The 23983-nt window shown below is 40.0% G+C and overlaps 1 protein-coding gene across 1 annotated transcript in view; it reads left to right on the forward strand.

Annotated features, from left to right (window-relative positions):
• The window catches only part of LOC126305296 (glutamate-gated chloride channel-like), a 199383-nt gene that overhangs the window by 52558 nt on the left and 122842 nt on the right, over positions 1 to 23983 (forward strand). The window contains exons 3-4 of the mRNA XM_049992039.1: positions 2227 to 2330; positions 13866 to 13936. Of these exons, the coding sequence (XP_049847996.1) occupies positions 2227 to 2330; positions 13866 to 13936 (175 nt within the window). The remainder of the gene's footprint in view (positions 1 to 2226; positions 2331 to 13865; positions 13937 to 23983) is intronic.

The raw sequence follows: 23983 nt of genomic DNA on the forward strand, positions 1-23983 counted from the left end.
ACGAAGTCGGCGCTCCAAAACATCCCAAAGGTGTTCTGTAGGATTCAGGTCAGAACTCTGGCAGGACAGTCCATTACGAGGATATTATTGTCATGTAGCCACTACGCCACAGGACGTGCATTGTGAACTGGTGCTCAATCGTGTTAAAAGATGCAACCGCCATCCCCGAATTGCATATGACGTTCACCGGGCATTCGCCATACAAACACCCTACCATCGAATCACCCATTTTGTTCCGTGATTCGTCACCCCCAAAAACATACGATTTCATATTAGAAGTGACATCCAAAGAAAACATTTTTCTCACAGATTGTTTTTTTCCATTTTTCTCATATGACGCTTGTCTGGTGTTCAACGATGGTAACATGGAAGAATTAGGAACCTTATAAGACTAGGATTTGATGCACGTTGCTTCAGTGAAAGCCTTTCAGAGAAGATTGATCATGTGCTTATTGCTAGTTCTGCAACGTCAATGAAACATATTGCCAACAGTGCACGCCAGAAGGATTAACTGGAAGATAAGAGCTACGTTAAAACTAAAAAGACTAAATGTATGGCATTAAGATACTCGTTTCTGAGATAAATTCTAATAAAATCTTTTTCCTGTATTGCCCACAATTTTCATTTTTCAGTGTATAAGGAACATTTTCTGCTGAACCATTGCAGATAAAATGGTGAAATTTGTTACATACTTTGTTTATACTATTACACATCTTCCTGTGATGCAAAATTTTTCAAAACGCATTACTGCCAAATTTATTTACATTTTGTGGGAAAAATTTCTATTTATTATTTGTATGAATTCTTAAAAAATTGTTGCGTGAGTTCCAAGGTGCTATTAGCCAACTGGTACACAGTTTTGTTCATCTATTTACTAAGAACAACCGACCACATTTTGAAACATATAAGCTAAATATCCTTTGAGAAAATGTTCCTAACGTGATAGTATGTATTCTAAAAGTGTCCAGGAATGTCCTGATCAAATTATTACACAAAAAATTGGGAGGCACATCCACATTATAACCAATAACATAATGACAACAGGGGTAAGACGTGGTTCAATTACCTTTCATAACAGTAAAAGTTGTTTTAGCTTATATGTGCCCATGAATATTCTCATGAGTCCTTGAGGTCATCAAATTTGATGACGACAAGAATGAGAAAGGAGTGACTGCACCAAAGGAAAAGTTGACGGAACATACAAGCAAAAAGTTTATGTGGGGTAAATCGATGGTATACAAATTACAAGATGCTGAAGAAGTGGAATTCAAATATCTACCATTAAGTGAATCTCATATAGTAAATACGGCATTGAAAATATCTATACATGTTTTATTAGCCAGCAATCTTTGCAATATTATGTACAATACTAAGAAATACCAACTTCGCGATAACTACACAGACCGCTCGGGGTAGTCGCGCGTTCTGAGGCACCTTGCTATGGCTTGCGCGGCTCCCGCCGTCGGAAGTTCGAGTCCTATCTCGGGAATGGTGTGTGTGTGTTGTCCTTAGCAGAGGTTACCTTAAACTAGACTAAGTATTGTGTAAGCCTAAGGACTGATGGCCTCAGCAGATTGGTCCCATACGAACCTACTACCACCACCATCAAAACTTCACAATTTTCGTAGGACAGAACTGGACTTCAAAGCTAAGAAGGAATATTTGAGAATAATTGTTTTTGTATGGGAACTGGCTGATGTAATAACGAGATGACATAGTTTGAAAAAATCTCACCATATTATAGTGACCAGTGATTTATTCAGTCACATTACATTGCGACAAAACTTTGTCACAGTGATAGTGTATGAGGAGTTTTGTCAAACAAATGTGCTGATCAGTGTTTAAGTGTTGTGTTAGCAGTGCATCCGCGGAGAGGTACCGCTTGACTTCTGAGAATGCTGGAGTTTATAGTGTTTACGGCAGTGTTCACAGATACAGATATTTCATGAAATCTACTTTTCACGATACATCGACCTTCACGGAATTGATTAATTGACATTCTTACATCTCGTCATCGACTCAAAGCTTACAAAAAATTTTAATGTCTTACTTAAACGTGAAAAATGCTTCAAATGATCTAATACTGAAACTTAATCATAACAGAGATACAGACAGTGAAAAATAAGAATGATTTGTGCTTAGTTTATGCTTCAAGAAATTTTGAGAAACTATATTTTCTTATCCTTGATCATAGGGATATCTATCTGGATATTTTTGTTGTTGCAGTTGCGTGTGGGTGAACAGGAGTCTGCAGCAAGAGATGCAGACGCTGGAGTTGTTGCTGCGGCCGGACCGCTACGATCCACAGGTGCGCCCGCCCGGCATCACAGGTGCGTCGCCTGTGTAGCTCTGGGTTGCATAGCAGCAGGCGCGCTGCGCCAGCAAACAGCTCCCTTTCATTTTACAAACGAGATTCCCGACACGCATTCCGAGAATGTTTCTATTTCGATTGCGGAATAAAATTATTGCCTTAGCTTCAGAAGGAATCCCTCAAACCTTTAGAGTCAAAACTACGCTTTTAGTAGAAGGTCCCGAAAGAAGTGAAGAAGCAATGACCTACAGTGACTTTTTTTTGTTTACATAAAAATTGTATCTGCGTAGCCACAATGTACAGCTCAAAGTGATACATCGAAATGGCGACCGTTAGCACCGACGAAAAACATTGGCCAAATGTTTTGCCACACGCTCTCAATAACCTGTGGTGTTTGTTGTACAACAAGACAAGTGTCTATAGTCATCATCATCAGTTATCTGCTATATTAGCAGGTCCTTTGCCTCTCCATTCTCTGCGATCCATTGCTTCCTTCTTAAGGCTGCTGTATGTTGTACCATCCATCATGTCATCCAGTATCTGGAATCTCTTCCTACCTCGCTTCCTTTTCCCTTCTACATAATCTTCTAAAACTGTTTTTATCAGGCCGTCATTCTTTCTTAATATACGCCCAATCCAATTTCTTTTTCTTCTCTTTATTACATCTAGTAACTGTCTTTTCTCTCCCACTCTTCTCAGTACCTCTTCATTTTTTACTCTGTCCATCCAACTTATTCTTTCCATCTTCCGCCATGTCCAGACCTCAAAAGCCTCCAGCCTTTCTCTGTCTTTCTTCCTCATAGTCCATATTTCAGCACCATATAGAAGAACACTCCATACAAGACATTTTATGAGTCTCTTCCTGAGTTCTCTGTCCAGACCGCTTCAGAAAATTCTCCTGTTCTTATAAAATGCTCTTTTGCCATTGCTATCCTTGTTTTAATTTCTGTGATGCACTTTCAGTCGGTGTCTATTCTGCTTCCAAGATACTTAAAATTTTGCACCCGTTCTACTATTTCTCCATTCAGCATAATTTTTATTTCCTTATTTCCTCCTAGTGCCAATACTTTTGTTTTATTTGTGTTAATTTTCATTCCATATTTTTTTCCATTAGTTGCAATGGTGTCCACCAAATCCTGTAATTCTTTTTCCCCTGTGGCTAGAAGGACCATGTCATCAGCAAATCTCAAACACCCTACTCTTCTTCCTCCAATTTCTACTCCTTTGGCATCTCATGAGCATTGGTCAATCACATTTTCCAAGTAGAGGTTGAAAAGAGTAGGTGATAAACAGCATCCTTGTCTTACTCCTTTTCCTAGTCTGATCCAGTTTGTACTTTCTCCTCTCACTTTAACTGAAACTTTTTGATTAAGATATAATGAGTTAATAAGTCTTCTGGTTTTCCAGACCACTCTCTTTTCCCTCATTACAGTCGCCAGCTTGTCCCAAACCACATTGTCAAATGACTTTTCTAGATCGATGAAGCACATATATAGGTCTCTTCTTTTTTCAATAAACCTTTCTCCCAAGATTCGTAGAAGCCCTATTGCATCTCTGATGCCCGTATTCCGTCTAAAGCCAAACTGCTCCTCGCCAAGATTCTCCTCCATTTTTTTCAAGTCTTTTATTAATTATTCTTAACATCACTTTGGCTGCATTTGAAATGAGGCTGATTGTCCTGTGCTCGTTGCATTTCTTGGTTCCTTGTTTTTTTCGGTAATGGAATCATTACTGTTGTCAGAAAGTTCTCAGGCCATTCACCACTGTCATATATTTTATTACATAACCTCAATATTTCTCTTATTCATTTGTGTTCAAGCATTTTAGTATTTCTCCCGGTATTGTATCAGTAGCTACCGCGTTGCTATTTTTCATTGCAGCTATGGCAGACTTTACTTCTTCCATTATGATGGTTGGTCCTTTCTCGTCATCACTTACACTGTTGCCTGTGATTCAAGTTCCAGAGTTTCTGGTTAGCTATTTGTGTCATATAGCTCTTTTATATATTCTTCCCATCTTTGGAGGACATCGTCATGATCTTTGTACACTATCTCTTCGTCTTTACTCAAAATTTCCATAGTAGCACTTCCTGCTCTGTTTTGTTCTCATATCATAGTCTTTACTCTGTTGTATAGTAAGTCGTATCTTCCCTTCCTGCCCATTTCTTCAGTTTCATCACATTCCTCTTTTAGCCATTTTTTCCTAGACTGCTCTATTTCCCTTCGCAGTTAATTATTTTCCTTCGATATATCTTTCTTGCATCTTCAGTGTTCTTGTTTTTCAATTTTCTTGTCTCTTCCATCTTGGAAATCATTTCTTGAGTGACCCACGGTTTTTTTGACCTTTTCCCTTTTACATATCCTATATTTTGCTGTCCTGCTTTAATGATTCCTTCTTTCAGCATATTCCAGTACCCGTTGGCCCTATCAGCTGCTTCTTTGTCTCATAATGCGTTTAGAAGCTCCCGAGACTGCATTTCTGTAATTTGTTCTTTGTTAGATCTTATCTTATCTTCTCTAAATCCCACTTCTTCACCATGGTCGCCTTCTTCAGTTTTATCATTCTTATTTCTAATTCTGTCATAAGTAAGTGTTGGTCACTATTAATATCCGCACCTGGTAATGTGTGCATCTTCTTGATTCCATTCCTGTATCTTTCTTCTACCAGTATAAAATCGATTTGGCTTTTGTATTTATCCCCTGGTGATTTCCAAGTGTAGAGCCTCCTCATGTGGTTCTTGAACAATGTGTTTGCCGCTATCAGCTGCCTTTCCCTGCAGAAGCCAATTAACCATTCACCTCGGTCACTTCTCTTTCCAAGACCATGACTGCCTACTATGCTTCCCTCTTTCCCTTCTCCCACAATGGCGTTCCAGTCACCCATTACTATTAGGCAGCATTTTTTATTTTACGTCCATTATTCTCTCAATTACATTGTACGTTTCCTCTACAATTTCGTCATCATGTTCTGGAGTTGGTATATACACCTGGACAATCAGTAAATCTTTTTATTGCTCCTTTCAGCCTTACACCAATAACCCGATCATTTGCATAGTCTACATATTCCACACATTTAGCCAATTCCTCTCATAATCATTCCTACTACATTAATTCCTTTTACTTCGCCTCCTGAGTAATATAATACACTCCTGGAAATTGAAATAATAACACCGTGAATTCATTGTCCCAGGAAGGGGAAACTTTATTGACACTGAAACGTCCCCTTAGAAAAATTGTACAAGACTGTGCTTAAACTGACACACAATATTTTTAGCGCAACGCAATCTGACTTTCAAAAATCCCTACAAAAAAAAATGGCCCTGACTAACATTCACCTATACCTTTCACAGATCACTTACCTCACAAAAAATCTTTGTTACTCGAACTACTGCAATACAGCGAGCACCACTACTGCCAGCTAAATAAAAGATTCAAACTACTGAAGGCACTAACTACTGATAGGCATAGTTAGCGAATGAAAGATTTTAATAGAGTACAAACAATGTATTTACCTTAATAGTCAGAATATATATCAGTTCATGACACCAATTCTTACAAATTTCAAAACTCCGCCATCTCTCTCCCCACGTCCACCACTGCTGGCGGCTCACCTCCAACTGCGCAACGCTACGCGCTGTTAGCATCCAGCTGCCGCTGCCCAACACTACAATGGCAGACAACAATGCAAACCAGCCACAGACTGCACACGGCACAGCCAGTGATTTTCATACAGAGCGCTACGTGGCGTTGGCGTTACCAATAAAAGAACTAAACATCCTAATTACATAGCCCCCATGCACCCCACAAAAAATTTTACAAATTGTTTTGGGCAGTGGCCAATAATGATTTGATAAAATTTTTCATAATTACTATAACAAAGATATCAAATGCACACACTTATTGATACAATGTTGGTCAGAAGCTAAAATTCTCTCACAGTCCATAAAGACAGTCCTGATCGTTCATCATAGTAAAATTGCAGTGTTTTTTTCACAGTCTGAGCAATAAAAGAAATTGCATTTGGAAGTAGTGGATTTCTAAGCAGTCTTGAAGAAGTAGTGTTGTCCTTCCAACGAAAGACAGTGCTGACTCTTGACATGCAGACAGGTAATGGGCCACAGCAGAGTCAGTCGATGTTGAAGACTATCGGTAGGTAGGTCATCACAGAGCAGACCCACTGTAGTCCTTGTAGAGATGGCCAGCAGCCATCTGTTTGACTGTGCAGGCGCACAATCACCATTGAAGAGTCTTGCGGATAATATAGCAAGTCCATAACCACCACTTGTGCACTCACAAAAATTGTTTTTGAAATGTCCTTAGAACGAGCAATGCTGTTATCCAGTCCCTTACTGAATTATTAACACACGTGCAAACACTATCAGTCCCTACTTCTCACACATTGTCCATATACTATGACCAACAGAAATGTGTGCAGTGAAATGTAATTGACAAGTTACTTAATTTGATGAACTGGTGTCAATTACAATTTTATAACATAAGAATACAATAACAAAGGTACAAAATACATCTTTAAAGAACATAACAATACAGATAACATTTGCAGTAGTACAGGCTTTACAAAAGAATCGAAATAGCAAATACATCAGTGTTACAAAAATTACGACATAAGTACATACATAAAAGATCAGAATAACTTTTGAAACATCAACTTCACACATGAGCATTAGAACAAAACAGAATAAATAATGTGTAAACATCTTTACAAAGTAAATGACATGTTATTAATGCAAATTGTATTTGAGGATAACAGTATTCCTCATCATAGTGAATGTAGCTTAGTATTAGAAAAATTCTGCAACATAAGTCTTATCAGATAAACATATAAAGACAGGAAGAACATAAATACACAAACACATAGTGGGATAACACAAGGAAAGGACAGGGTTTGTTTTCAGTGTAAAATTTGGTACTGCAGTCCAACCCAAAACTTCATTCTGTAAATCTTTCGTCATATCTCAACATTTGTTTCCACCAAAAAAATCCTATCAAAGCATGCTTTCTGTATTTATATGTTTACATATTTCTTATCTCATCATTTATTTTCCAGTATCTTACCTCATCATTTATTTCCAAGAGAATCCTACCTATACCTGCTTTCTGTACATTTTTCGCATAACCTCTCAGTGCATTTCTTCCAATTCATCACAACTCATTCTTTTATATAGGCGACTCCCTCTTAAGCTAACTTAAATCTACTGAGCTCAGATGCTAAACTAAGGGACGAGGCAATGCAGCAGCACAAAACAATTAACACAAACAGCAATGATAAAAAAATGGAAATTGGCAAAAAAGGCAGCAATATTACAACTAATATAAGGCAATGCGCAGCAAACAAGAAAAATAAATCATTTATAAAATTCTCTTAACCTCGTAATACAAAGTGACATTCAGTAGCACTATGCATGGCAAACAGCAGCAGCAAATGCTATAACTTATACCTAAACATGACAAAGCTCAAGCAGAAAAAATGTTACACTAAAGACAACAATGCAGATAAGGACAATGTCTATTAACATCTTAATGTCTATGTAATTAAAGTGGTGGACCACAACTTATTCTATGAAATAAATTACCAAGTACTTGAAAAGAAAATTATGTATGCAGTTCCTGTTACTAGTCCCTTCTTATTGTTCTTTCCTTTCCAAGTGCTCCTTTTTTTTTTTGAAGAATGTGGATCATAAAATTATTATTTAACAGATCTGTTGACAGAAAGTTTTCACATTAGAAAATACACTTAGTTTTATTTTATAAAAGCAATGATGCAACACAACTGAAAACAGATATAAAATGAAATAAGCAATTACGCAAACCAAAGCATAAAAACATCATTCAATAGCTATGTGGCATTTCATAAGTCAGTAGCTCTCAACTCTCGTAGAAAGACACTTGTCATAATCTGGTTTGCAGATGTAAAACTATTTCCCATCAATTCATAACTATTTCAATAAGTAGTACAAAGTACGATATGTTTCCAAGTAATGAGCGTGTCGTATTTGCGATGCTTTCTACAATGGAATGTTAATAGCGAGGTTAATGGTCTCTTTTTTTTCTCCACCTGTGCCTCTGAAAGCACACACTAATGCTTTTCTCCAGGCGCCTGTCGCGCAGCTGGGTGCCCACGACGCATTACGTGCAGATGGTCACTTACCTTTGTTACTGAAAAATTTACGACAGCAGTTCCCGCTACAGTGACAGTCCCATATAAAAATATTTTCACAGGTTGAGAATGTGCGTTACAAATGTGTAGAAAATAAATCCTATAAATATAACAGTGTCCAAAAAAGTTTTCTTCAGCATTGTAATACATTCACGCTTTTGCAGGCATTTCATAACTCTTAATGTACTATTCTTAGTTTTCAACAACCTTTTTCACGAACCAGAGTCCCTAACCACTACTCATTATTCTTACCTTATTACTCATATACATATTCGTCGACACTTCTTCAATATTTCATCATAACAGATACATAGCATAATCAAATAACTCATATAGCATCAGCTTATTGACCATAAACATACCACAACAGCATAATACACATAGTCATCGTAATAATATCATAACACCTCAGTCAACTCTCAAAATCGTCGTAGCTTCCTCCAATAATTTCAAACCCTAAAAAAAATTCTCTGCTCATTTCAATAGTGACATCTACCTCAAACGTACTTTAAAAATCATGATCCCATACCACATACATCATTCAAAGCTCTCATGATATCACAATGGTTCCAAAAAAATTTGAACAGTTCACACAGTACAGACAAAATACAATTTAATAAGTGTGAAATTATCCAACTGTGTAATTGCGTAAACATGTGTCCCTGACGTAGTAAAAAAAAAATGTTTGTCTCTCAGTTAAATGATCAGATAGCTGTGTAATTATGTGTTAGAGAAATATGGTACCAATGTGTAAAGTTGTATAAGCAAATACCATATTACCTACGGCTCCTTGTGCTTGCCAAACATATGGTACACAAAGTAAACGTGTACCCCCCTGAGGAAACGCTACGCGCTGTTAGCATCCAGGTGCCGCTGCCCAACACTACAATGGCAGACAACAATGCAAACCAGCCACAGACTGCACACGGCACAGCCAGTGATTTTCATACAGAGCGCTACGTGGCGTTGGCGTTACCAACAAAAAAACTAAAAATCCAACTTACAACACATTCCTGGGGTCAGATACATCACATGATCACACTGACAGAACCACAGGCACATGGACACACGCAACAGAGCATGCACAATGTCGGCACTAGTACAGTGTATATCCAACCTTTCGCAGCAATGCAGGCTGCTATTCTCCCATGGAGACGATCGTAGAGATGCTGGATGTAGTCCTGTGCAACGGCTTGCCATGCCATTTCCACCTGGCGCCTCAGTTGGACCAGCGTTCGTGCTGGACGTGCAGACCACGTGAGACGACGCTTCATCCAGTCCCAAACATGCTCAATGGGGGACAGATCCGGAGATCTTGCTGGTCAGGGTAGTTGACGTACACCTTCTAGAGCATGTTGGGTGGCACAGGATACATGCGGACGTGCATTGTCCTGTTGGAACAGCAAGTTCCCTTGCCGGTCTAGGAATGGTAGAACGATGGGTTCGATGACGATTTGGATGTACCGTGCACTATTCAGTGTCCCCTCGACGATCACCAGAGGTGTACGGCCAGTGTAGGAGATCGCTCCCCACACCATGATGCCGGGTGTTGGCCCTGTGTGCCTCGGTCGTATGCAGTCCTGATTGTGGCGCTCACCTGCACGGCGCCAAACACGCATACGACCATCATTGGCACCAAGGCAGAAGCGACTCTCATCGCTGAAGACGACACGTCTCCATTCGTCCCTCCATTCACGCCTGTCGCGACACCACTGAAGGCGGGCTGCACGATGTTGGGGCGTGAGCGGAAGACGGCCTAACGGTGTGCGGGACCGTAGCCCAGCTTCATGGAGACGGTTGCGAATGGTTCTCGCCGATACCCCAGGAGCAACAGTGTCCCTAATTTGCTGGGAAGTGGCGGTGCGGTCCCCTACGGCACTGCGTAGGATCCTATGGTCTTGGCGTGCATCCGTGCGTCGCTGCAGTCCAGTCCCAGGTCGACGGGCACGTGCATCTTCCGCCGACCACTGGCGACAACATCGATGTACTGTGGAGACCTCACGCCCCACGTGTTGAGCAATTCGGCGGTACGTCCAGATACAGCGGTAAACGTTTTCCTGTTCGAGTGACACGAATTTCGAAACTTTTGTCTGTATGTTCGATCGTCTTTTTAGGATCTTCAGACGAAATATTTTTTTTTTAATTTTGAAAGTAAGTAATGTGAAATGAAATTAACCCTGTCATAATTACCTGATATTATGTGAGAGCTCTTTGAAACTACAGTTAGTAATTCACTATGACAAATTTTAAAACGTTTCTGCGCTATTGCGGCCTCATACTCCTTGAGCGTAGTTATTGTCATATAATTTGCGTCGACACAAATAGCCAGGAAGTTTAATTACAGTGTTTAGCACATAGGCCCTAAAATGATGCAGTTCTTTCAGCACAGGTGAAAATGAAATAACGAGTCTTAAATTACGTGCGCAATAATGCATGTTGTGTATCAATCAGTGTCAAGTTTGGCCTGGATGAAAGACGTGTAGCAATTTAAACGTGGTTTGGTCTCAGAGTGGAAGGAAGCCGTCTGCGGCCGTATTGAATCATATCGTCACAAACGTTCACTGTCATTCGTTAGTGTGAGATGAGCGATTTTTTTGCAAGGAAATACGTTATTCCTACCTCAAATGCAAGCTCTATTGTCTTCATATCTACAACACCCAGTAAGAAATTGGACAGCAAATACAAAAACAAATATCGCAATGAAAACAAATATTTCTTTTAATAATACCTTCTTAATCACATGATTACATTTTCCGTACAAACAAGGAGAACCTTTACAGGAAAACTTGTCCACTAGTAGAAGCTCAAAATAATTATTTCACAAGTAATCCAATAGATTTAATGACGCTAACGTCCTACGAGTCACGATTATAATGCTCAGAGTTAAATGCGATAAAGTTGAAAATTTTGTGAGCAATATAGTAAATTTAAAGTTAGTAGAAACTAGCAAAGCCAAATAAAAACGGGTAAAATATTTCTGATAAGACTACTATTATGAAACTGAAGAATCGATCGTTTGCGATTTAATACATTATGTAAACGAAAACTGAGTTAAGATTGACATGCCCAACAAAATGTTGTTCACCGAAGTAGTCTTTATATCAACCAACAATTTATTTGCAGATAAAATAACATTTACGTTTTCAACATTTAATCTGCAGATTTTTAAGCTGCAGACTCCTAAGTCATATTTTCTGTGATATTTGTATTACGCCATCAACAAAACTATTCCATTACGAACACGTTATACCACATTTGCTGTGGTAACCTCTGAAACTTAATTTTTATATTGTCAATATAAATTAGTTTTTGATTATGTATGATTTAAGTGAAATTACGCAAGTACTTTGAAACTTATGACAAATGATAATACCATCCCAGGACACAGTATTAAATGTTTGTATATGCATTAATGCTGATTGTGATACTGACTGTGAATATTATTTTAAGAGAACTTGATACAAATTTCTACATAATAATTTGGGAATTTTATCTTGGCAAACACCAGTTGTGCATTACTGAAGAATATTTTTCCCCCTGATTTCGAAACAACTCACTGACAATCTTCTTTCGGGACAGGACGAGGGACAGGACAGATAATGTGTAACAAGAACGGTAAATCTTAGCTAGACCAATTGTTGTAGATTTTTGAAGCCATGTAAAGCTAGAAGAAGGAGGTGAAGTCAAATTGCACCTCTCAGGAAGTTTCATAACTCTCCAAAATGATTCTGCGCAGTATTTTATTTTATTAGGAACATATCATGCAGTCAGGACCTTATTAGACACAAGACTAAAGCCACATGTATACGAAAATGTACAGCTCATATTAGATAATAACAGATCACAGTAAAATTTCGTAGTAACTATTACATAACGTGGACAGATAAACAATTGTCAAATACATTAATAGGTTCTGAAACGAAGTTGCTATATAGTTTTTTGATTATACAATATCCTTTAAGGTAAAGATAGTGATTATCGCCGAAAAACGTATGCGAGGGTACAAAACCCTCAGTAGAAATAGAATCCTAATCCCATATGGAGAATGAAATCTATTATAAAGACCATGAGAATTTTGTTTGCGTAACAATGGCATCCAAAACAACAGCAACACAAGACGAAATCGCTGCGTTTTAGCCGCCCAATGAAATCGCGAATTATTATCACTCACTCAAGTAATTCGAGATTCAAAATAACAGAGCTAGAGAAACCATAAATGTGTCTTGCCTGATCATTCTTCTAGTTACATAAGCAGCTCACGTGTGGCTGGTATAATTAAGTTAATACTGAATGTGTAACATGAACCATTGGCTTTAGTATTAAAGACTTATCACTTTTTTGACCGCTTGGTTGTTAAGTTTCCAGTTTCTTACATTCTTTGTTGGATTAAGAAATAGATTACATAGCGCAACATCGTCTGGCTTGCACGAAAATAGTGAGTGCTTACCATATTTCATTTGCTGCACAACGTATCATTAGCAAAGATGATTAAATAACGAAACGAATATACTGAACCGTTCTTGTTATCGTGAAAGTGTATGTCTTGCAATTTCATCTTGTCCAAAATTTCAATGAGCGGAGTTGTAGGGAGGTAATTTGTTGCTCCTTTTTATTAGCATTGATATGAAAGAATATATATCGTTGGTTTTCGTGTTTGAATCACAGTGATAGACTGTTAGATACCTCATGAAGTATACTTGTAATTTATAGTTATTGGACATAGTTTAAACTTAGTGGTGCATTTGATTAAATAACATTACTGTGAGTGGATTTACGAATTGAGTCTGTCGTGTCAGTCCAATTGCCAAGCAGTTGTTAACTGAATTAATGCTTAAGTAAGATTGTTACGTACATTAGAATATTCATTGAAACTAAATGTAAAATATAGTGTGATAAAGGAATTTAATTTTAGGTCACAGAAATCATTTTTGTGGAAAAAGATTGGCTCCAAACGACAGGCTATTTACTGTAGAAAATAAAACAGTTTTACTTGACATTTATAGCGACAGGCTCAATTGCAGTAACAACTGCTGGTACTTTAAACCTTCCTCTTCTGCGATAGTGCAACTGTTTCTACATAGTAGTTTCCTGTATATTTTGTAGATTATGAATTTTTTGTGCAATTCCAACTATTTCTGTTCTTAACATGTCCTTTACTTTATCTCCTAGTATCCAAGTCGTAAATTATTCTCTCTAGTGTCGCTGTGTACTTGCATTTCCAAATAACGTGACTAATGTGTCTTTAAGTATCACACTATTTCCGAAACAAACTCATGAACATCTCGTAACCTAAGTAAACGTTATAGCTGTCGTAGCATGCTGCATTACGCAACAACAACGTAACGACTAATGTTCGTTCCATTTTGTTTGTCTCTAGGTGCCAACCCCACCATAGTGAGAGTCAACCTCTTCGTCCGTACGCTTACCAAATTTGATGATCAGAATATGGTGAGTATCCCGTTCAAAGCTATCTTTGTGCCCATTTATGCACACAAACAGCACATTTTAAGTTAACTACTTACTGCATCTACGTTCTCATGCGTAAATGAACATGCAGTCATAACAGGAACGGGAATGAGTTACCAGTCTGCAGCGGAGTATGCACTGACAAATTTATTAACACAGAATTTAAAATTAAGTAATAGGAGATATTTATCTTGTACAGAAGTGAAACAGGGATGGTAAACAGTTCAGACTGGAAGAGAATAGAAACTTTTTAAATGCGGTGCTATAGAAAAAAGATAAGGTCTGGCTAAAGACTTTTACAAAGTACCTAACGGAATCTTAAAGAAACGGATGGAAAGTCATCGACCAAAACACCAGTGATATCTGTCACTTCCACAAGTAATTGTTGTAGGTACTCTGCTGTTGCTAATCTACACTCCATGAGTTACGGTTTAGGAAATATTTTCGTGGCGTTACCTGTGAGAGCTCGTCATCCGAGAACGAACAATGAATCGACTCAAATATGCGTCTATCCTGAGGGACCGTGTCCATCCCTTCATGCAGTTTTTTTCTGCTCGGCCCAATGGCATCTACCAGCAAGACAATACATGCAATGTGTCACACAGCTCGCAGTGTACGTGCATTCAAAATCGTTCAAATTGCTCTAAGTACTATGGGACTTAACATCTGACGTCATCAGTCCCCTAGACTTAGAACTACTTAAACCTAACTAACCTCTCAATGTTCTCAATGGAAAGACGTCTACAGACGTTAAAATAACCTCTGGCCAGCCGCAGGGGTGTGTTATGGGACCATTGCTTTTCACAATATATATAAATGACCTTGTAGATAGTGTCGGAAGTTCCATGTGGCATTTCGCGGATGATGCTGTAGTATACAGAGAAGTTGCAGCATTAGAAAATTGCAGCTAAATACAGGAAGATCTGCAGCCGATAGGCACTTGGCACAGGGAGTCGCAATTGACACTTAACATAGACAAATGTAATCTACTGTTAATACATAAAAAGAAGGATCATTTATTGTATCATTATATAATAGCGGAACAAACACTGGTAGCAGTTACTTCTGTAAAAGATCTGGTAGTATGTGTACGGAACGATTAGAAGTGGAATGATCATATAAAAATAATTGTTGGTAAGGCGGGTGCCAGGTTGAGATTCATAGGAAGAGACCTTATAAAATGTAGGACATCAATAAAGGACATGGCTTACAAAACACTCGTTCGAACTATACTGCTCACCAGTGTGGGATCCGTACCAGGTCGGGTTGACAGAGGAGATAGAGAAGATCGTCACAGGGCTATTTGGTAAGCGTGATAGCGTTACGGAGACGTTTGGCAAACTCAAGTGACAGACTCTGCAAGAGAGGCGCTCTGCATCGCGGTGTAGCTTGATGCCCAGGTTTAGAGAGTGTGCGTTTCTAGATGAGGTATCGAATATATTCTATATCTCCCGAGGAGATCACGAATGTAAAATTAGAGAGATTCGAGCGCGCACGGAGGCTTTCCGGCAGTCCTTCTTCCCGCGAACCATACGCAACTGGAACAGGAAATGGAGGTAATGACAGTCGCACGTAAAGTGCTCTCCGCCAAAAACCGTTGGGTGGCTTGCGGAGTGTAAATGTAGATGTAGACGTAACCTAAGGACATCACACACATCAACGCCCGAGGCTGGATTCGAACCTGCGACCGAAGCAGCAGCGCCACTCCGGACTGAAGCGCCTCCGCCACAGCGCCCGACTGTCCGTGCGCGGTTCGAACAGCATCAGCATGAGCGTACCGCACTCACCTGGCCACCAACTTCACCGATTTAAACCCAATCCGGACTCTGTAGGACCACCTAAATTGGGCTGTTCCCACCATGGATCCTCAGCAGAGAAGTCTAGCGCAGTCCGTCACGCTACTGCTGTCGGCATGGCACCACATCCCTATCGGAACCTTCCAGAACCTCACTGGCTCTCTTCCTACACGTCTTGCAGAAGTCTGGATGAAAAGGTGGTTATTTAGCTCTTTCACAGGTGGTCGCATTAATGTGACTGGCCAGTGAGTATGTGTTAGCAATTTACAGACGTGATCTCTTCGAGGATGTTGACATAGAAACTGTAATCAGTGATGATGCAGTTGCAACAACTGTCGTCATTCAAGTACATATGGTGTGCTGCAGGGGACTGTAATGGTGGCCACTGCTGCGCGGTATAGATTAATGACTTAGAAGATGGTATTTTTGCTTCTCAGGCTCTGCAGATGATGCACTTATCGATGACGAAATTTTGTTGGACAAAAATTGCAGTGTTATCAAGTTACATATCTATAAAACATCAGCATCATACAGATATTTAGAACTATCGCCTAATATACTGAGACGGAAAGCTGTGTCCTTCGCGAAACCTGGAAATTGATGTCATTACAGTATTAAGGAAAAGAGGAAGCAAGATTAGGTCTTACTGTGCATTAAACTACGAAGTCTTTAAAGGCGGAAGAGGAGTTCGGATTGAGCACGAAAATTGGCTGTACTCTTTCAAAGAACCGGCTATAAGTTGAAACGTCCCCTCTGGAAAATTTTAAATGACTGTGCTGTTAAACCTGTAGGTTATTTGATTTTCAAACAGCAGAGCAGAGCTGAACCTACTCAGACATTTCTCTCTTCACTTATTCTGATCAACTTTAAACTGACACACAATATTTTTAGCTCAACGCAATCTGACTTTCCATAATCCCTACAAAAAAGTTCCCCTGACTAACAATAACCTATGCCTTCCATGAATCACTTACCTCACAAAAATCTCTGCAATACAGCGATCGCCAGTACTACCAACTAAATAAAAGATTCTAACTACTGAAGGCACTAACTACTGATACGCATAGTTAGCAAATGAAAGATTTTGATAGAGAACAAACAATGTATTTACCTTAACAATGTTCAAAAGTCATCATATATCAGTTCATGATTCCAGTATTACAAATTTACTCTTTCTGATGGACACACGTCCAGATCGGCCGTTCTCAAAATTCTGCCCTCTTTCTCCCCACATTTACTACTGCTGGCGGCTCACCTCCAACTGCGCAACGCAACGTGCTGTTCACATCCAACTGCCCAACACTACAATAGCAAATATTCCAACAATCCAAATCAGCCATGGACTGCACACAGCACAGTGAGTGATTTTCCTACAGAGCGCTACGTGGCGTTACCAACATAAAAACCTAAACAGCCTGCTTACAAAGTGACTTAGGATAACAGTGGAAAATCTAAATTTGGATGGCCGGAGGGGCATTTGAATCGCCGTTCTCCTGAATATTAGTCCAGAGTTCTGCAGCTGCGCCTCCTCGGTCTGTAATTCTTATAGATATAAAGTGGGATGACCGGGTAGGCTCACTTGTGGGTTAAGGAAATGGCCGGTTAAGATTCACTTGTAGGATACAGCGAAACTGCAGTTCCCCAACAAAACAGACTGCAGGCAAAATATGTGTAAGGTCTATATTTGAATACTGTTCGAATGTATGAGGCCCACATCTAGTCGAACTGAGAACATGGATCATACACAGAGGGGCGGTGCGACTGGTCATAGCCTTCTTTGACTGGAAAGAGTATGTAACATAAATGTAGAAAAATCTTAAATTACATAAACTCGAAAAGATACGCTGAAAAGCTTCCTAAAAGCTGCTAAGAAAACTTCAAAAACAGTCTTCTAAGGTTCCTTTCAGTAGATGTGATTCTGTTAATGGTTGCTATGTTCAGCTACATTGTATCACTTTTATGTCTAGTTTTTGACTACATGGCAAAATCAACCAAGAAACATTTGAAGAAAAAGATAAAAGAAACTTTAAAGTTTCAACAGATTCTGACAACAAAAAATTACAAAACTGAAAAATGAAATTCATAAATAGAAAATGGGAAAATACTAATACAGTAAAAAATTTATTGAAGAACCTATTCAGATGATTTTCGGGGCAAACTTACGATAAACAGAGGTTGCGAAACTAATTTAACAGCATTTCATGACGTTAGCTACATCTGTAGATAAATCAACACACTCCAAACAACATTTTTTTCTCTCTATGACAGATACCTTTTTCTGAACATTTCAGTAGTAAATTGACTCTGGTTTCTAAGAAAAGCGTTCTAAAAGAAGTTTGGCATACTTTATTTACATCTTTGAAAGATGTTTTCAGTGTTATTAGCTCTCTCAAAACTAAATGTTCAGATTCATATTATGACTTCTGTAGTAAAATATTCAAACTTTACTTGACTGACGCATATAAAATATTAGGTTAGTTACGACATGCACCAGATTGCAGTAGTGTATTCGCAGATAGCTAGGAACGCTGTTCCCAAGAAGAAAGTAAACAATAATAAAAATTAAGAGGTAATCGCAGTATTACCAGCCTTTTAAGAATGTTTTGAGAACTTAATTTGCAATGGAACTTTTAAACATCTAACAAAGAAAATCATCATCAGTAGCAAATAGTGTAGATGTAAGGCCTCTCTGTCAACCGAAGAGGCCAGGTTTGTCTTTGCGTATGATATATGGCAACAAATAAATCAAATAGCACTGGAAATAGTTTGTGACACAACTAAGGCTTTTGATTCCGTGAGTCATTAAATCATTAAGCAAAAGTTAAAATACTATCCAATACTAGACACAGTATGGGTATGTCTTATTTAAACTCCATGTCAGGAAGCAATGTGTTCCATATTAATAGCCTAATAATAGGCGTTCAGAATATCCAGTAATTAGAGGTCACAGCCAGTGTGCTCCCTACCGCCGTTGGATAAGCAGCTGTAGCAGCAAGTCGTATACTCATAGCTCACTCATTTGTTACATATTTAATTCTTAATTTCTTTGCGTGTTATTGGTACTTGCATTGTTTAGTTCATAAATTTCGGGCGTATTATAGAATTTGAGAGTTGTAGCATCGCGTTTTAGTACCTGAATAGTGTAAATTCGCGTAGTCGTCTGTCTTCTGTTTTTGTTTTGAACGGCCAGTGTGCTCCCTGCCGCCGTTAGATAAGCAGCTGCAGCAGCAAGTCGTATACTCCTAGCTCACTCATTTGTTACATAGTTTAATTCTTAATTTCTTTGCGTGTTTTTGGTACTTGCATTGTTTAATTCATAAATTTCGGCCGTATTATAGTATTTGAGAGTTGTAGCATTGCGCTTTAGTACCTGAATAGTGTAAAATCGCGTAGTCTCCTTCCACCGCCAAGCAGTGTGTCAGCAGTGCGCAAGTAGCAGCATTACTGCATTTACTAGGCAGTCTTGTATTTTAATAACCGTTTAAATTTTGTGTCAATTTGTTTGTGATCTCTGTAGATTAACTCATGCGTTCTTTGCACAACAGTTTTTAGCATGACTAGAGACTGCAACTGCTGTGTTCGGATGCAGGCTGAGTTGGCATCCCTTCGCTCCCAGCTTTAGGCAATGTTGGCTTCGGTCACACAGCTTGAGGCTGTTGCAAATGGGCATCTCTGTGGGGGTCCGGATGGAAGTTTGTCGGGGACGGCCAGATCGTCCCACGCATCCCCCGATCGGACTACGACTGTGGCTGCCCGGGATACTGCCCACATAGAAGCTGATCCCTCACCTGCGGTAGAGTGGGAGGTCGTCTCTAGGTGTGGCAGGTGGCGAAAGACATTCCGGAGGGCTGGACGGAAAGGCTCTCCAGTTTGTCTGACGAACCGGTTTCAGGCTCTGTCTCAGGCTGATACTGATCTTTGGCCTGACATGTCTGCTTGTCCTGTTCCAGAGGTTGCCCCTCAGTCTGCAAGATCCGGGCAGTCACGGAGGGTGGGCTTACTGGTAGTTGGGAGCTCCAATGTCAGGTGCGTAATGGGGCCCCTTAGGGATATGGCAGCAGGAGAGGGGAAGAAAACCAATGGGCACTCCGTGTGCATACCGGGGGGAGTCATTCCAGATGTGGAAAGGGTCCTTCCGGATGCCATGAAGGGTACAGGATGCACCCATCTGCAGGTGGTCACTCATGTCGGCACCAATGATGTGTGTCGCTATGGATCGGAGGAAATCCTCTCTGGCTTCCGGCGGCTATCTGATTTGGTGAAGACTGCCAGTCTCGCTAGCGGGATGAAAGCAGAGCTCACCATCTGCAGCATCGTCGACAGGACTGACTGCGCACCTTTAGTACAGAGCCGAGTGGAGGGTCTGAATCAGAGGCTGAGACGATTCTGTGACCGTGTGGGCTGCAGATTCCTCGACTTGCGCCATAGGGTGGTGGGGTTTCGGGTTCCGCCGGATAGGTCAGGAGTCCACTACACGCAGCAAGCAGCTACACGGGTAGCAGGGGTTGTGTGGCGTGGACTGGGCGGTTTTTTAGGTTAGATGGCCTCGGGCAAGTACAGAAAGGGCAACAGCCTCAAAGGGTGCAGGGCAAAGTCAGGACATGCGGAGACCAAGCAGCAATCAGTATTGTAATTGTAAACTGTCGAAGCTGCATTGGTAAAGTACCGGAACTTCAAGCGCTGATAGAAAGCACCGAAGCTGAAATCGTTATAGGTACAGAAAGCTAGCTGAAGCCAGAGATAAATTCAGTCGAAATTTTTACAAAGGCACAGACGGTGTTTAGAAAAGATAGATTGCATGCAACCGGTGGTGGCGTGTTTGTAGCTGTTAGCAGTAGTCTACCCTGTAGTGAAGTAGAAGTGGATAGTTCCTGTGAAATGTTATGGGTGAAGGTTACACTCAACAACAGAGCTAGGTTGATAATTGGTTCCTTTTACCGACCTCCAGACTCAGCAGCATTAGTGGCACAACAACTGAGAGAAAATTTGGAATACATTTCACATAAATTTTTTCAGCATATAATAATCTTAGGTGGAGATTTCAATTTACCAGATATGGACTGGGACACTCAGATGTTTAGGACGGGTGGTAGGGACAGAGCATCGAGTGACATTATACTGAGTGCACTATCCGAAAATTACCTCGAGCAATTAAACAGAGAACCGACTCGTGGAGATAACATCTTGGACCTACTTATAACAAACAGACTCGAAATTTTCAATTCTGTAAGTGCATAACAGGGAATCAGTGATCATAAGGCCGTTGCAGCATCCATGAATATGGAAGTTAATAGGAATATAAAAAGGGAAGAAGGTTTATCTGTTTAGCAAGAGTAATAGAAGGCACATTTCAGACTACCTAACAGATCAAAACGAAAATTTCTGTTCCGACACTGACAATGTTGAGTGTTTATGGAAAAAGTTTAAGGCAATTGTAAAATGCGTTTTAGACACGTACGTGCCGAGTAAAACTGTGAGAGACGGGAAAAACCCACCGTGGTTCAACAACAAAGTTAGAAAACTACTACGAAAGCAAAGAGAGCTTCACTCCAAGTTTAAACGCAGCCAAAACCCCTCAGACAAACAGAACCTAAACGATGTCAAAGTTAGCGTAAGGAGAGCTATGCGTGAAGCGTTCAGTGAATTCGAAAGTAAAATTCTATGTACCTACTTGACAGAAAATCCTCGGAATTTCTGGTCTTACGTTAATTCTGTAAGTGGCTCGAAACAGCATATCCAGACACTCCTGGATGATGATAACTTCAGCCGAGTTTTAATCACTCTTATTTAAAATTTCAAAATCCTTCTCTTGCCCTTAAGTCATAAGATTGTTATTCTTTAGTATGAGGCCTTCTGCCGAGTTTTACACGAAATATTTTAGGATAAAACCTTCAGTTTTTTGAAATTGAAAGCTCTTCTTTCTATGCCTTAAGTCGTTAAATTGTTTTGTTGATATGCGGCCTTCAGCCCATTTTTCAGCCTATTTAATTAAACTTTGAAAATCTTTGTCTCGGCCTTAAGCTGTGACACTGTTCTTGATTAATGTGAGGCTTTCAGCCGAGTTCTATGGGAAAAATTTAAGCAAAGGCTTTCTGCCGATTTACATTGTAGATAATAACTTTTTTCTAAATAAGTGAAATCTCCAGAAGAACTCCTGTACCTCAATTCCTTGCTCACGCCATGTGCCTTGGATTTTCGATGTGGCCTTAAGCCGACCTAAACTAAATCAGAGGAAATCCTCTGTTAAAACCTTGAGAGTTTTTGATTGTTGCTTGTGAGATTGTGTGTTTTAAGAAATTAAGTTTATATGTTGAGTGCAACTGACAGTAACTTATTTTGGGCCCTTTCCACAAATATAACCTCATCCGCTCTGTCCTGCTAGCCCAGGGATTTCATTTCATTTCTGTATATCAATAAACTCCAAAATAGGACGAATTTCCATATTCCGTCATTGCAAGCGGAAGTTCGTTTATTCGCAAGTGTATCAGGAACTATAGAAAATATTAGGCCACTGTGGTATACATCTACATCTACATTTATACTGCGCAAGCCACCCAACGGTGTGTGTCGGAGGGCACTTTACGTGCCACTGTCATGACCTCCCTTTTCAGTTCCAGTCGCGTTTGGTTAGCGGGAAGAACGACTGTCTGAAAGCCTTCGTGCGCGCTCGAATCTCTCTAATTTGACATTCGTGATCTCTTCGGGAGGTATAAGTAGGGGGAAGCAATATATTAGATACCTCATCCAGAAACACCCCCTCTCGAAACCTGGAGAGCAATCTACACCGCGATGCAGAGCGCCTCTCTTGTAGAGTCTGCCACTTGAGTTTACTAAACATCTCCGTAACGCTATCACGGTTACCAAATAACCCTGTGACTAAACGCGCCGCTCTTCTTTGGATCTTCTCTATCTCCTCCGTCAACCCGATCTGGTACGGATCGCACACTGCTGAGCAATACTCAAGTGTAGGTCGAAAGATTGTTTTGTTAGCCACCTCCTTTGTTGATGGACTACATTTTCTAAGGACTCTCCCAATGGATCTCAACCTGGTACCCGCCTTACCAACAATTAATTTTATATGATCATTCCACTTCAAATCGTTCCGCACGCATACTCCCAGATATTTTACAGAAGTAACTACTACCAGTGTTTGTCCCGCTATCATATAATCATACAATAAAGGATCCTTCTTTCTATGTATTCGCAGTACATTACATTTGTGGATGTTAAATGTCAGTTGCTACTCCCTGCACCAAGTGCCTATCCGCTGCAGATCTTCCTGCATTTCGCTACGGTTTTCTAATGCTGCAACTTCTCTGTATACTACAGCATCATCCGCGAAAAGCCGCATGGGACTTCCGACACTATCTACTAGGTCATTTGTATATATTGTGAAAAGCAATGGTCCCATAACACTCCCCTCTGGCACGCCAGAGGTTACTTTAACGTCTGTAGACGTCTCTCCATTGATAACAACATGCTATGTTCTGTTTGCTAAAAACTCTTCAATGCAGCCACACAGTTGGTCTGATATTCCGTAGGCTCTTACTTTGTTTATCAGGCGACAGTGCGGAACTGTATCGAACGCCTTCCGGAAGTTAAGAAAAATAGCATCTAGCTGGGAGCCTGTATCTAATATTTTCTGGGTCTCATGAACAAATAAAGCGAGTTGGGTCTCACACGATCGCTGTTTCCGGAATCCGTGTTGATTCATACAGAGTAGATTTTGGGTTTCCAAAAACGACATGATACTCGAGCAAAAAACATGTTCTAAAATTCAACAACAGATTGACGTCAGAGATATAGGTCTATAGTTTTGCGCATCTGCTCGACGACCCTTTTTGAAGACTGGGCCTACCTGTGCTCTTTTCCAATCATTTGGAACCTTCCGTTCCTCTAGAGACTTGCGGTACACGGCTGTTAGAAGGGGGCAAGTTCTTTCGCGTACTCTGTGTAGAATCGAATTGGTATTCCGTCAGGTCCCGTGGACTTTCCTCTGTTGAGTGATTTCAGTTGCTTTTCTATTCCTTGGACAGTTATTTCGATGTCAGCCATTATTTCATTTGTGCGAGGTTTTAGAGAAGGAACTGCAGTGCGGTCTTCCTCTGTGAAACAGCTTTGGAAAAAGGTGTTTAGTATTTCAGCTTTAAGCGTGTCATCCTCTGTTTCAAAGCCATCGCCATCCCAGAGTGTCTGGATATGCTGTTTCGAGCCACTTACAGAATTAACGTAA

This window comes from Schistocerca gregaria, chromosome 1, assembly GCF_023897955.1.
Source record: "Schistocerca gregaria isolate iqSchGreg1 chromosome 1, iqSchGreg1.2, whole genome shotgun sequence".
Taxonomy (NCBI): domain Eukaryota; kingdom Metazoa; phylum Arthropoda; class Insecta; order Orthoptera; family Acrididae; genus Schistocerca; species Schistocerca gregaria.